A 14,487-nucleotide genomic window follows, 5' to 3' on the forward strand; every position below is an offset into this window, starting at 1 on the left:
CAGTTCTGTTATATATCTCCCTCCCTCTGTAAACAAATGCACACCAATGTGCCATTATGTTGCCTCTGATGACTATATTATTGATATAGGCAGTAGTAAACACTCTATGTTCTGTGTTATTTTATGCATTCATGTATTTAAACTACTTTGGAAAATTGATAATTCATATCACTTTGGCTTATATCTTAGAGATATTCAGACTGACCATCAAACAAAAAAGTAAATCCAGCTCTGCTTACAGGTTTTTAGTATGATCTCTAACTGATTCAGCTTTGTCACCAACAGCAAAAAATTGCAACTAGTTTGCACACTTGATCATGTTATCTCCCTGTCTATTATTATCCTGTATCACTGTCTTTCTTTCCCCTTCAGCTAGTCACAGTCTAGGGAGTTTTACCTCTTATCTGAAAGTAGATATCTTCACCTGGTCTGATAAATCACTCTAGACATGTTTGACTGTTTGGCCTAGATCTCCATTGATTATAATAGAATCTCAGACACCTTGCTCACATGTAGTTAGTTACCTTTCATGCAGAAGTCATCACAAGATTAGAGCCCATGAAATAGTGTGTATAAACTCCATTCAGCCAGTTCAGATTTAAATATGAAAAGAGTAAAATGAAGTGATGTGTTCTCACTGAGAGTGGGTGCAAAGATGAATTTAATTAGTTAAAAATATATTAAAATGTTGAACTGCAGAAAACTCTGTGAAAATGATCTTTAAAGAAAAAGGAGAACCTAGCAACGGTTTCTACAAATGTTACAAATGGAAATGTCTTCTCACTGCCTAAACTAAAATAAAACTGGCTCAAGATGAAATTCTCCTCCTTTGGTTGATATAGATAAATCTACATTTTCTCTAGCATCTTCATTCATTTTATGCTATGCACATGTAAAGATCCTCATACATGTCCACACTTCATTTATTGCTGTCTATAGTTCCACTGACAGGCAGTTGTCTGATCATGTGGCTAGTTAACTTAGGAAAATGTGAAATTCAGGCATAAGCCATGAGTTTACTAAAATGTCTTTAATTATTAGGCACAGGTAGGGATTGGGGAGGGATAACAAACCCAGATTGGGATTAACGTAAAGTTTTTCAAACCAAATATGCTACAAAAATTCATTACTTGGGTTAACATCTTTGTGCCTTCCTTTGTTGTAAATTAAAATGGGTTCTTAAGAGAATGAGAAGTCTGGGGGGGTGCACCCTGCTGTAAATCCCTTTGCAGTAGGAAAGGAGAGAGGATTCAGGAAAGTGAGTTAAATTATAACAATGAGATAAATAAAGTTAAGAGTTATGTGGTGGGAGTCTGTAACCATGGTGATGAAACCACTTAAGTACATCAGAGTCCAGGGGGACTGGACTGATAGTGCTTAACATCCAGAAAGCCACTTCAACCTCCCAGGTGAGGAAAAAATCCCAACAGTCTATGAAGAATAGAGAAATTTTCACAAAAGAATTTTTACTGAGAAATATTCAACTGATTGAAATATATTTAATATGGTGTGCGTAGGTGCATCATCTGTAATCTGACACAAGAGGCATGATTTTGGCAAAAGCTAAACAACAGATGCTTCTGAAAACCAAGTTGTATAACAGATCTCTCTTTTTGCTACCTAGGTCAGCTGTTTCTCACTGAAATTAAAGTTTAACTGAAATGTTAAGGCATCATCTTAGTATCAAATGAATAAGAAAAAAAGATACATAGTTGAGGTATGATCTTGTTTTCCTTTACATTGGTGTTTCCTCTGAATTCAACAATTGTTAAAGTTTCACTAACTATAAACTTGTGGATAAGGTTTTTTGATTTGTTTTTGGGTTTTACCTTTATCATAGCAACTGTATGTAATAGTTGCTACATCAGAACTATTTAATTAACTTTCCATTTGTATGTATATTTGGATTGAGCTTCTAAGGACATGATGTTATTTAGTCAGCATTCAACTCAGCAAAACAAATTACAACGATTTAGCAAGAAATAAACGGAGGAGGAGTGAAGACTATTTTCTCTGATGCCTTGGGAATATACTTTGCAATATATAAGGGCTAATATCCCTCTGCAATATCCACATGTCTCTGTGCATTTGTTTGAAGATTTTCCCTGCAGGTTAGATAAATAGATAGACATCCAGTCCAAGGGGAGGAGGCGTCTGGGAGGAAATCTAGTCTTTTTAGGTTTTGCTTATTAGGATTTTGCTAACAGAGTTTCTTTGAGAGTATATTTTTCTGTTATGGTTTGAATTGCAGAATTGTCCCAGCACTTTGTTTTCTCATGCTAAGTGACATGTGCTTTTTTCAGTCCTTTCCCATTCCTGGAACTGATAGGTTTAGAAGCAGTGCTGTAGCTGTAACAATCTTCTTAAAGTCAGTGGCAATCTCTGAACATTTGTGTGTAATGCAAAATAAAGCCCTGTATAAATCGGATGACAGGCAAACAGATAATCAGTAAACAGCAGGACACAAAAATGTAAGCATAATGTCAAGGATACACGTGTGTCGTTAATCTTTTTAAGATATTGCTTAGGAAACAAAATGAAACTTTTCATCAATGTGGAGTTCAAGTACATCTTTGGTGTCTACATTTGCCTCCTGCTACAGGGGTGCATGTGACTGGTGGCATTACATTTATTCTTAGAAACAACACCCTGATGGCTGGTTAGTGGAATGTCACCTGGCACCTCTGCCACACGAGGGTGTGGGACCAGTCTTGGCCTTTCACCAGGAAGGAGTTCTTGTCCTCGCCCTGCTGTATCTCCAGCTCCAGACAGCCCTGCCCTGAGGTTTGTTTCCTTTTCCTTGCAGAACGCTGTTTGCTTTCTAGCCCAGTTGCTTAAGAAGGTATGCACATCTCTCTCTTTGTTTACCCCTATGCTTAACTTTTAAACACAGTGAACAATTTCAGAGGAATTTGACAGCAGGGAAAAGCTCTCAGCTGAATAAGCATCTTTAGAGCCACCCAGGGGAGGCTACAGAGACATTATCTCTTTCTCATGTGCGATGCGGTAGTGAGAAGTGCTGCTCTGGCAGCTCAGCTACATAAGCTTTTAATTGACCACACTAAGCTTGTATTAATTTCAGCTGTGTAATAAAGAAATAGGACCTGTAGCTGGTTGAGGAAGTTGTAGACTGACAGAAAGAAAGGGAGTGGGAATTACTTGAACAGAGAAGACATTCGGTATGCATCGTACATACCTACCATTTGAACTTTGTTGAACTGGAACATGTTTTGATTTGGATGTTTAGACATTGGCTAATAAGAGTGCTTAAATAAGGTATCTGTCAGCTTGGACTCTTTTGACATCAAGGGTATTTAAAAGCTATTTTTTTATGTCACTGTGACATTAATGGTATTGTAAATGTGGAACTACTAGGCGTGCAAGTGAACTGCTTTTAGTTAGTGAAATACCTTACAAATATTGTGGTGAATGCATAAAGAAGCATGTAGATTTGATGATCTGAGTTATAAAAAGTGTGTTTGAGAAATAGCCATAGATCTCCCTAAAATAAGGCCTTTGCCATTTGTGATTTCATTTTGTCCTGCCAAGCCAAGAAAGTTGTGACCCAGAAACAGATAATAAAATGCTGCCCAGTTTTTGCTTTGGAAGGTGTTTCCTTTGAATGCCTGCACTGGTGTCAATAGGAAATAATTTTGCCTCTTAATTTCTGCTGAAATCTTTGGCTTTTTGGAATAATTCTAAGATATCTCATCAGACTTGAACTAACAATGCTGACTGAATGTTGTGTAATCTAACACAGCAGCTTACCCTGTCATGAGAAAAATGTCAATTAGAAATCACAGTTAATCACTAGAAAAAATTGTTGGGAAAATAAGTCTTGCTCATTTACTGTTCACAGAACTTTGTGGCCTGTAGTAACTTTATTTTTTAGAAATAACATTTGGGAGCCTTCCCAGCCTAGGAAAATAAAAGTACATACAGTATCAATATTTATGTGTTATTAAATCAGCAACAGCAGAAGATGTAGCTTTCATATGAAGTACCTTCAGTAATATGCCACTTAAAATGAATATAAACAGTTTATAACACACAACTTCTGAAGTTTATTGCAGCCTTGAACATTACACTGCACTTACATGTTACAACAGTTTATAGTATCATCTGCACATCAGTAATGACCATTATCAGTTAGGTACAATTATTTCCAGCATCACTTAGAAAGAGCAATTTTAAATTGTCCTTTAAAAAGCTTCAGCGAAGACCAGTTTTTTGTACAATTTAACCTATTAATGAACCTTATTTAAACTATAGCCACAAGCACAAATAGCTTTTTCTATTCTTAACATAAATATAGTTTCATAAATCAAAGCTATCATGCATTTCTGATTATTCTTAAGAGAAAACATTATTCAAATATATTCATTGCTTCATTTCTGCCACCCACTCTGTCATACACTAAGTTTTCATCACTCTGTGTAGTAAGTCCAGACTACTTCCTGGGCGAGACAGCTCCCATAGACAGGGCAAACCTTGTGAGAAGGTAAATCTTTCCCTTCCATTAATTAACAGCTTTTATCACCAATAATTAGACTTTACACATGGAAAAAAAAAAAAAAAAAAAAAAAAGAGAAAAAAGGAAAAAAAAAGCTTCTGTGTGTAATAATTTCATGTGTGGCCTTGACTTCCAGAAGACTGCCTGCCCATGGGAAGGAAGATGTGTGTGGGCAGGGAGAGTTAACTCTGTGAGGGATGGAGCCAGCTGAAACTCTTGCAACAGAAACAGAAGTGCAGGAAGCAGTGAGGGAGTCACACTTCAGGATAGTGTCTTATCAGGTGTGTCAGTATATCCCCAGGATGGGTTTTAGTGTGGAGGGGGTGAGATGAGAAGTCTCTTACGGCTCTAAGATATAATTTTGGGTTTTTTGGAGGAGATAAAGAATGCTGACACTTTTATGGTACATGTTTCTGGTTTGTGTAAGAAGGAAGAAATGTAGCAAAGAAAATCCTCTCAAAAATTTATTGACCCTTTAGCATGTGAATCCATGTACAGTTCACATATGATCACCTAGAAAATAATCAAAACCCCCAGATCTTGTATCTCTTTTAAGGAAATACTAGGTTTATTTCAGGGTTGCTCTCCAGATGAGGCACTAGGCATGCTGAATTATAGCTGTTAAATGCTGAGAAAAATAGCTAATCACAAAGAGAAGAAGGGAAATATTCCAATGGGCTTTCAAAGCTCTTATCTGTATGCTTTTTTCCCTACAGAAAAATAGCTAAGGATAATTGTATGGAAAAAAAGAAAAAAAAAAAAACAACAAAAAAACCCCCCAACACCAGACCAAACAAACAAGCCAAAACCCAAACATCTTAAGCTCAATGCTTAGGGAGTCGTGCTGTCATAGTGAAGCAGGGCTAGAAAAGATCTCAAGAGACTCTTACACTATGCCTCTGCCCCAAGACAGGATTAACAATGCCAGTGTTATTTCTGACAGATGTTCAGCAATGTCATTTTAAAGACTTTTACTGAGAGAGACGTCATAACCTCCCTAGGCAATCTACTCCACTGATTAACTATCCTTATTCTTAGGAAGTTTTTCTGAAGTCTTGCCTTGGTCTGTCTTACAGTTAAGCCCATTACCTCTTCTAGTCCTGTCAGTCTTGACCATGAAGAACAGATTAGTCACACACAACTATCCATCAAGGACACATTCCTGAAAAGAGCAGGATAGCAAAAAGCAATTTTTCCCATAAGAATTAATGCAATGGGGGGAAATACGTACAGGGGCTTAAGCACTACATACGGTTTAAATTCACAGGGAGCAGGATCAGCATCACTGTGAGGATCACTGAGAAGCAGGAGCAGGATCACAGGCCTTTCAGCAGCTGGCTTCTCAGCATGGATCACTGTTCTGAAAGAGCATCTGTGAGACTGAATGTCCAAGAAAACTTTCGCTGTGTAAGCATTCTTGACATCTCTTTCCGGACAGTTGTATCTTCATTATCTTCCTTAGATGAATCAAGATCAATCAACTCAGTCATAGGCAAAGGACAGAAAAATGGGGTAATGATGGTGATTAGTGGAGCACAGTATTAAATGGTCAGCAGCAGAACTCCTGAGTGGTGGACAGAGAAGTGGAGGGCAGTGAGGTGCCACTGTATTCTCTCAAGGTCTGCTGAACCCTTTTACACATACAGAAATGATGATCAAGTTCCCCATTTCTTCTCTCCTTCAAGCCATCCAACACCCATCCATTTGCTGTACCTTTTGTTGCTGTTTATGTCTACAAATAGTGAAATGGGTTCAGAGAGATGACCTGGTCACTTTTTATTTTATAGACCAGCTTGCTTTCTGGAAGTATTGTCTGCCTGAATTAGTAAGAGAAAGAAAGGACTGCAGCTGCTGCAGCTGATACCAGCTTAAATCGCTCTGGAGTTGTATCGTTAGTTCTCAAACACCATCCTACTGTAACTTCAGCCTAACACTATAATACATTTTCTAACATTTGAGGATGAGGAAGATCCTAGCTCAATATCATTAATCCTGGATATGAAAGTTAGGCACCTGAAACTGTGTTTGGGATCCTACATAAAAGCAGCTTAATTTTCCAGGGTTTTGAGCAGTCTTTTGACTCAACATAAGATAGTGATGTTTTAATGAAGCAATTTTTATTTAAGAGCCTAAATGCAGATTCAGATGTGTAAATCCAGACGTGCTGCTTAGAAATAAACACAAGTTTAAAAGTAAAACCAAACACAAACCTTTAGGACCAGAACTATGCACATGTATGATGTGAAACCATGAGAGGGGGAAAAATGGGTTTTAGCAATGATGCTAAATCTAAGATGATTTTACCTATGTAAGATTATATTACAGAGTCTCAAACTATGGGTGGTTTTTATTTTATTATCTCACTATTCTTAATAAATATCATGTTTGATTGAAGAGTGGGGGTGAACAAATGCATGGGAAATGTCTCTGGACTGACAGAGTAAGGGGTGAAGGTGGCTGTGGGAAGAGGTTAATATGTGACTGCTATATGCTTTTGAATGGACTTCGTATGCCTGTCACATCTCTGGAGTAAGAGCAGCAGATTTCCATCTCTTTGGGATGGGACTTTGTTTGCTGGGGACCAGGCATAGCTTACGTGGAGGCAGAGTGAACTCTCCCTGTGGGATGGCTCTGTGTGTGCGAAATGCACAGTCACTTATCCCTCTGGAACAGAGTGACGGGGTCCCTCACACTGACCAGGCCCCGAACAGGGAGTAATAGTTTCCAGGGATGGCTCTGCCTTGAAATCTGATTGCAAAGTAGATGGCACCTGACAACTCTTGGGGCTGCTGCCAGGGGCAGCCTGTCCCTGAGAAATCACAGACCTCTTTTCCATAGACATCTCCTCGCTGCTGTCCTCTCCTTGAAGGTTTATGGCATGGGGTACAGGCTGCACCCAGGCAGTGATGGCAGCAGTGGGTATTGATGATGAGGCAGCTCCTTCCTTCTGGCAGGTGGTGTCATGGTGATAGGAAACCAGCTCATTGCTGAAGTTGACCCTCTCAACAGTGGATCTGGGTGTGCCACAGCAGAAGCACCGACAGCCCAGGAGGTTGCTGAAAGCCCGCCTGAAGTCTGCGTTGAAAGCATAGATCACTGGATTCACTGAGGAGTTGGCCCAGCCAAACCACACAAAGATGTTGAAGGTGGTTTGGCCAACGCAGTGTGACTGTCCTTCATGGTCTTTCTCAAGCTCAGGCTGGCAGAAAGGCAGCAGACAGTTGAGCAGGAAGAAGGGCAGCCAGCAGCAAACAAAGACTCCCATTATGATAGAGAGAGTCTGCAGCACCTTGGTCTCCTTGCGCAGGGAACTCCGCAAAGAAGAGGTGGGCTCCTTGCCATGAGCTGGCCACTGCCCTCCTGCTCGCTCGAGGGTGGAGATGCGGCGGATCTGAGCTTGGGCAATTCGGTAGATCCTGGTATAGGTGATGATCATGATGGCCACAGGGATGTAGAAGCTGATAAGGGAGGAGGTGATGGCATAAGTGCGGTTCAGGCTGACATCACAGCGGGGTGTCCCAGGCAGCCAGGAGCCTGGATATCTCCTGTCCTTGGCTTTATGCCAGTGTAGCTGCACTGGGATGAATGAGATGAGAATGGAGAGGGCCCAGGCCATGGCTATCATGGTACAGGCAAGGCGCTGTGTCATCCTGCGCTCATAGCGAAAGGGGCTGGCGATGGCCCAGTACCGGTCCAGGCTGATGATGCAGAGGTGGAGGATGGAGGCGGTGGAGCACATGATGTCGAAGGCCACCCAGGCGTCACAAAAGCGGCTGCCAAAGAGCCAGAAGCCGCCGGTCACCTCAGTGACCGCCTTCCAGGGCATCACCAGGAGGGCCACGCAGAGGTCTGAGACGGCCAGCGACAGCACGAACCAGTTGGTGACCTTGGCGCGCAGGTGGCGGAAGCGCAGGACGGCCAAGCACACCAGCGCGTTCCCCACCAGCGTGCTCAGCACCAGGGCGCCCAGCAGGCACCCGGTGAGGGCCCGCAGGGCCCGCGGGCCGCCCCCCGCAGCCGCGGTCCCCATCAGGGGTGCTCCCCCGGAGGAAGGGCCGGCCCCGCTCCCCCGGGCCTCCCCGGCCGCTCCTGCCGGCGGGACGCCCCCCGAGGGGGCGGCGGCAGCCCTGGCAGCCGGCGCCGTCCGCGGCTGGGAGGGCGGCGGCCGCCCGCCGGGGCATCTCTGTCCGCCGCCGCCTGCCTCAGTTTCCCCCGCGGCGGCGGGCGGCGGGGCGGGCTGCCTCGGGGCTACTCACCGCGCCGGCTGCGTGGGGCCGCCCGCCTTCGCCTCGCCGCGGCGCCTTCCGAGGAAGGGACGGTCCCGCTGCGGCGCGGGTGCGGAGCGGCGCGGGCGGGCGGCGGCGGCCCCTCGGCGCTGGAGCTGCGTCGCGCCGGGGGGGGCCCGCGGCTTTCGGCCCGGAGCACCGGGAGGGACGAGCGGCAACTTTCCGTGGGCTTCGTGTGGCGCGGGGCGGCGGGCGGCAGGTCCCCGCCAGCGGGAGGGAGCGGAGCGGCGAGTCCGCGCTCAGCCGGAGCCTGGTGCCGGCGGGGACGGTCCCCAGGATCAAGCGACCTTCGCCACTGCACGGAGGAGACCCCCACAGCATCGCCCTGGGAAGAGCCCTTCTCCGCTCTTCAGCCTGTGCCTGCCTGAGTGTCGGGGACCAGGACGCGGCGCTTCCCAACTTCTCCTCGGGGAGACCACGGGCAAATTCCAGGTTCCTTAAAGAGCAGGATAGCACTTCGCGCCTGTTTACGCTGAGAATGTTACCAAATCTGAGCGTTACGAACGGTGTTTTCACCAAAGCAGTATTTTGCTTTTTTGGGTTTTGGGGGTTTTTGGGGGTTTTTTTGGTGTGTGGGGTTTTTTTGGGTTTTTTTGGTTGGTGTTTGTTTGTTTGTTTTGTTGGTTTTTTTTTTTAATTGAAATCCTGTGTAAAGAAACCAAAAGCATAGAAACCTAAAACGTCCCTAGTTTGGATTTGTTGCATTTTGACAGAAGGTTGTTCATGGATTTCCTCAGACACGAGCACCCAAAACCTGTCTCTATTCTGCAGCCAAAGGTGTTTTCTGATGTATTTCAACAGTATTCCGTTTGCTCTTATAATAATATACATGTTGTCATAGAAATATCTTGCATATATTTGCAACCTACTTTCAATAAAGTATCCTAATGCAAATACGGTATAATCCTTTATTTTGGAAGAATTTATACTGTAATCCTGTAATGAGAAAAAAGAGACTGAGATGTGAATAGAAAAAATCACCTCATGGAATTAATTAACATGGCAAACAGGTATTTTGTTTTAGATGAGGCGTCTTATATTTTCTTTTTGTCTCCTAATTAAAACTACTTCATCCACTAGTGCCAATACAAATAGTTTTCAAGCCATTAGTATCTGGTTTCCCTTGTACTGTTATGGTATTCTTGGTAATTAGAACAGAGTCCAGAAATTTTTTAAACAAATTTTGAACAGCAAAGCTGGCAAATTAGCCTGTAAAAATCAGCATATTTAAGATAAATTAGCTGGATCGTACCAGTTCATAGCAGATTGTTGACATTTGGTCATGTTTTTTAAGACGTGCTTTGTGCCTCGGAGACACAGTGTGTTAGGAGATACAGTGTGTTAGCAGCCCACTGTGTTAGTCCTGCTGACAGTCCTGCTGTGACCCTGAAAACTGGAATACATTTCTTGTTAATGTGCTTGTCTATAAGATTAAATCATAATTCAAATAGTTTATCTAGAATCTTCTCTGATAAAATACATACTTTGTTAAAACAGTAGTAGCTGTCAAAATAGCATGGGCTGTAAGATAAGAGCCAACTCCACATTTGCCTTATTCAGAGCTATCTGTAGTTCCATGTACACGGATTTTGCCAATATCTGCAAACCACAGTAGGTCTCTGATTTTCATTCCAATACTAAGGACTAAATCTTATTTTGTAATAATTATCTACATACATGCTAATTTGACTCAATACGTTTACTCTTAATTAACAATCAATAAAATGACCCTAAAGAACAGAATATATTTGTGAAAAATTGAAAATGGGACAGTATATGGAATTAAGGCACTATAGCACTGAAAAGGAAAGAGCAATGCTTTTGCATATTCAGCAGATAGTAGTGCTACAAGGCTCTGTAGCAGAAGGTAGCTACCATTATCCTTATAAAAACAACTGTTTTCAGTGTCTCTGTGTATCTCCAGTTCCCAGGATCTCATTATGCTCTACAAGTATCTCTAGCTTCTTTTTAGCATGCATTATAGAGGGAAGTGTATGGGATCATGCTGGGTTTTGTGCATATGTTTTTATGTGAGTGCCCTGCCTCCAAGTTTTGAGGCTGTTGGCTGAAGTCAAATCTGACTGAGAGGTGGATGTCTTGCAAAATTGATTTTCTACAATTGTAATTAAAGTAGGCATCTGGGTAGAAGTCAGAACCCCTACTAATATCCTCACCAACAGGAAGATTGCGGTGTGGACTCAGCCCTTATTAAACACAAGAGAATCCACACAGAGGGAGACATTATGAATGCTCTTATCCTAAAGAAAACATCAACAGACACTTCATCTTCTTAGATACCAGAGGATCCAAGTGCAAGATGCAAATGCTTAAGAAACTATACAGTGAGTCAGTGGCAAAGACAGGAATAGAAACATTGCCCTGTTCTTATTCCTATAATGGGAATGGTGGAGTGAAGTGTAGGCTTATCAGAGAGGGAGGAAAGAGAGACACGGGGGAAAACAACACTGTGTGAAAATCAGTGTGCAGTGAGTTGAAAATGCTGTAAACTTTGATTTTAAGGCCGGTAGCTATTCCTTGAATTTAAGGCCGGTAGCTATTCCTTGAATTAATCTTACTTGGAATATAATAGCAAGGGTCTGAGCAAAATAATGTAAAAAATACCAATGGACTGGATACAATGGTCTTTTGCGACTCCAGAAAATTTGAAAGCTCATTCCATCTGTGAAAAATAAACTTACCCAGAGAATATATGTAAAACATATTGCAATGTATATGATGTCTTGATATTGTACGTTTTTAAAATGGAGTTGCTGTATTCAAAATCTCTCTCCCTCCAAAAAGAGGAAGAGGAAATCCTGGACAGACAGACCTATATAAGAAACCCAAATGAGTTTCCTTCTGTCTATCATTCTATCCATCTCTGTATAACTAAAGAATCTATCCAATTTTGTACATATATGTGTGTGTATGTGTACACTTATCATCATGGCTTTATGTATTATATTCATGTTTTCAATGCCATGTGAGTTTTGTGAACTTGATCATATACTGAGATGGCTAATTTATTTGTATAGTGAATCCAGTATTAACTGTTGAAAATAAATGACCTTTTTATTACAGAGATATGGATTAGCTGTATGACAGAATTGAAAGTCACTGAATAATTCATTGTTTTAGAAACTGTCTAGATGACTTAAAGAATAACTAAATCAAAGCTAAGTATCAAAAGCATGTTTAGTCTCTTCAGGCATTTCAGGCTTAACAAATAATTTGAATTTGTGATGTCCAATACAGAGTCCACTGTAGCTCTTCACATCATTTGAAGTTACTACGGTTCTTACAGTGATTTCACTATGAGTTGTTTAGTAAATCAGCTCCTGAATTTGGAATACCCTTAAAGTTACATAAGAAAGAATAAAAGTGATGTTATATATAAACTACTTTTCTGGTAGAAGTGCCTGGCTTCTGTCCCAGAGAAAGGCCAGAGATGTCAAATTCATTTTTTGGAAAGGCCCTTCAGGCATCACTCTGTGATTGCTTATGAATGCCAGTCTATGTGACACTTTCATATGATGTATTTTGGAAGACAGTCCCTATTCACAATTGGGATTTCCTGTGTAAGTGCATTAGGAGAATAACTACAGGTAAATGATTTTTCCTTGCTGGTATCACAGCACAATGGGTACTCAGAAGTGAAGATGCTACCTCTTGCACGTTTGGGCTACTAAGCAGTTAAACAGATATCCCTGAGAGATAAAGGCAAGTTTCTTAATTTTTTTTAGCAGCCTTTCATGAAGGAGAATATTTAAGGAATTTTAAATGTCAAAGAATTATTGCCATCAGTTCTGCCTTGTTGCTATTTTGACAAAATCAAGACAGTATTTTATATCAGCTCAGCAAGAAATTATGGCTCTTCGCAGAAACTTTGCTGACCAGATTCTTTCTTACCATAATCAGTAAGGTGTTTTATTGTAGTGTGGTTGACTGGATGCAGGTTCTCTGCATTATCTGTGTATCTGTTTTATATAATTTAAACTGAGTGATTTTATGTTCTTCTAGTGACCGGATCATTCAAACTTTGCTTAAATTGAGCTGTAGTGTGTATTGCAGCATGCTCCAATATCACATCCAGACCAGGAACTTCATTAGAGCACGTCCTGGCTCCCTTCCTGCACTTGTACCCAAGTTTTCTTCCTGTGGACGCCAGCATGCCCAGGGAGTGATGAGGGTAGTATCGACTGAGCCTCTTGCTGTGGCTGGGTCAGGGCATATCTAGGCAATATATACAAGAATATCTGACATTAAAGTTTGGATGTTTTTAGAGTTTCCTCAGTGTAGAGATCATGGGTGATAGGGGTCTGATACTGGTTTCTAGCAGATACTGAGGCATTTGCTTGAGACTCTACTTGAGCTATCCTTTCCAGTCCAGTCTGGATTAAAACACTCATTGGGAGTGCCTGGGGACAGCACTGTAGAGTTGTAGTTTAAATACAGGTGCACTATTTTGACCCTTCAGATCTCTCAGGAAAGCTGCATATTTTTACTAACAGCCTAGTGCTTTCAGAGTTCTTGGGTATGCCACCTAGACATGATGACTCTTATGCTTTTAAAATTATAGGATTGCTCAGATTTGTCTTATACTTTTCTGTCTGAGAGAAAGTTTTATTTTCACTACTAAAAAAGGTTAGGTTAAGGGTACCTGTCTTCCCATTATGTTCTCCAGTTTAAAACTGAAGTAGAGAAGACAACATTCCCCTTCCTAGGATGGCCTAAATCTTCTTTGATTATTCCCTTTAACCTCTGGTGTCACATGAAATCCACAGATCCATTTAAGGCCATAACAACCTTTCTAATTCCTCTGTTTGCTGTAGTTTACTATTCCTGAGGCTGTTTTCAATAGTTAATTTTGGAGCTGGACCCCAGAATTCAAAAGGGCTGCACTCTGGTGTAGCTATCGCTGGACATCAATCATTTAGCCACATTGGGGTTTTGGCAAGTTGCCTTCATGGTATTCAGAGGTACATGCCTGTTTGAACGTCTCTGCGGTTTCCTTAAGCAATAGCTAGCACTGACGTAAAGATTCTGCCTCCTTCACTATTCCCTTATTTGATCATTTTTATTAGTTTTGTCGTTTTGTGGAAGTCTACCATTTCACACACAATTAAACTGATTAGCATATGACTACTCTGAATAATAGCTACTGTAAGTATCAAGAGAGTATAAAATATATTTAATAAATTGGGGTTTTTTTAAATAATAGGTGGATTGAAAAAATATTTTAAAAACTAAAAAATAAATATGGGAAGACTGAAGCAGTATAGGAGGTTCAATCAACTGTCATTTGAACTGCAACTTTAATGTGAACAGCATGAAAGAAAACAACAGTGCATTTTAACCTTAGCTATCGTACTTCAAATTTCTATTTAATCTTTTCTGTTAACAATAAATATACATGAAGAAATTTAACACTTCTAGACTTTTGCCTTCTAAAAGTTAAACAAATAAGGTCAGTATTGTGCCAAGAAACAAGTGAATACTTATTATTAAATAAAAAATCATGCTTTCGTTTCACCACAGATAATACTAAAAGGAGTCTTTGTTCTTCATTTTAGCCTGCTGGGTAAGACTTAGTTTAAAGGCAAAATCCATGTTTTGAGCATGCTGCTTTGCATGTTTTCAATAGGTCACCTTTGGTGATTGCACTTTTCTGACCAGATTCAGTAATTC

The 14,487-nt window shown here is 41.2% G+C and overlaps 1 protein-coding gene across 1 annotated transcript; it reads right to left on the reverse strand.

Moving 5' to 3' along the window:
* Positions 1-7,169: 7,169 nt before the first annotated feature.
* LOC141961464 (D(1)-like dopamine receptor) lies at positions 7,170-8,543 on the reverse strand. The gene has a single exon (XM_074908384.1). The coding sequence runs from the start codon at positions 8,541-8,543 to the stop codon at positions 7,170-7,172; it is 1,374 nt and encodes a 457-aa protein (XP_074764485.1).
* Positions 8,544-14,487: the final 5,944 nt, after the last annotated feature.

Source organism: Athene noctua, chromosome 5, assembly GCF_965140245.1.
Source record: "Athene noctua chromosome 5, bAthNoc1.hap1.1, whole genome shotgun sequence".
In the NCBI taxonomy this organism is placed as follows: Eukaryota; Metazoa; Chordata; class Aves; order Strigiformes; family Strigidae; genus Athene; species Athene noctua.

Coding starts and splice junctions, on each gene's coding strand:
- LOC141961464 (XM_074908384.1), bottom strand. CDS start 8,543: ATGGGGACCGCGGCTGCGGGGGGCGGCCCGCGGGCCCTGCGGGCCCTC.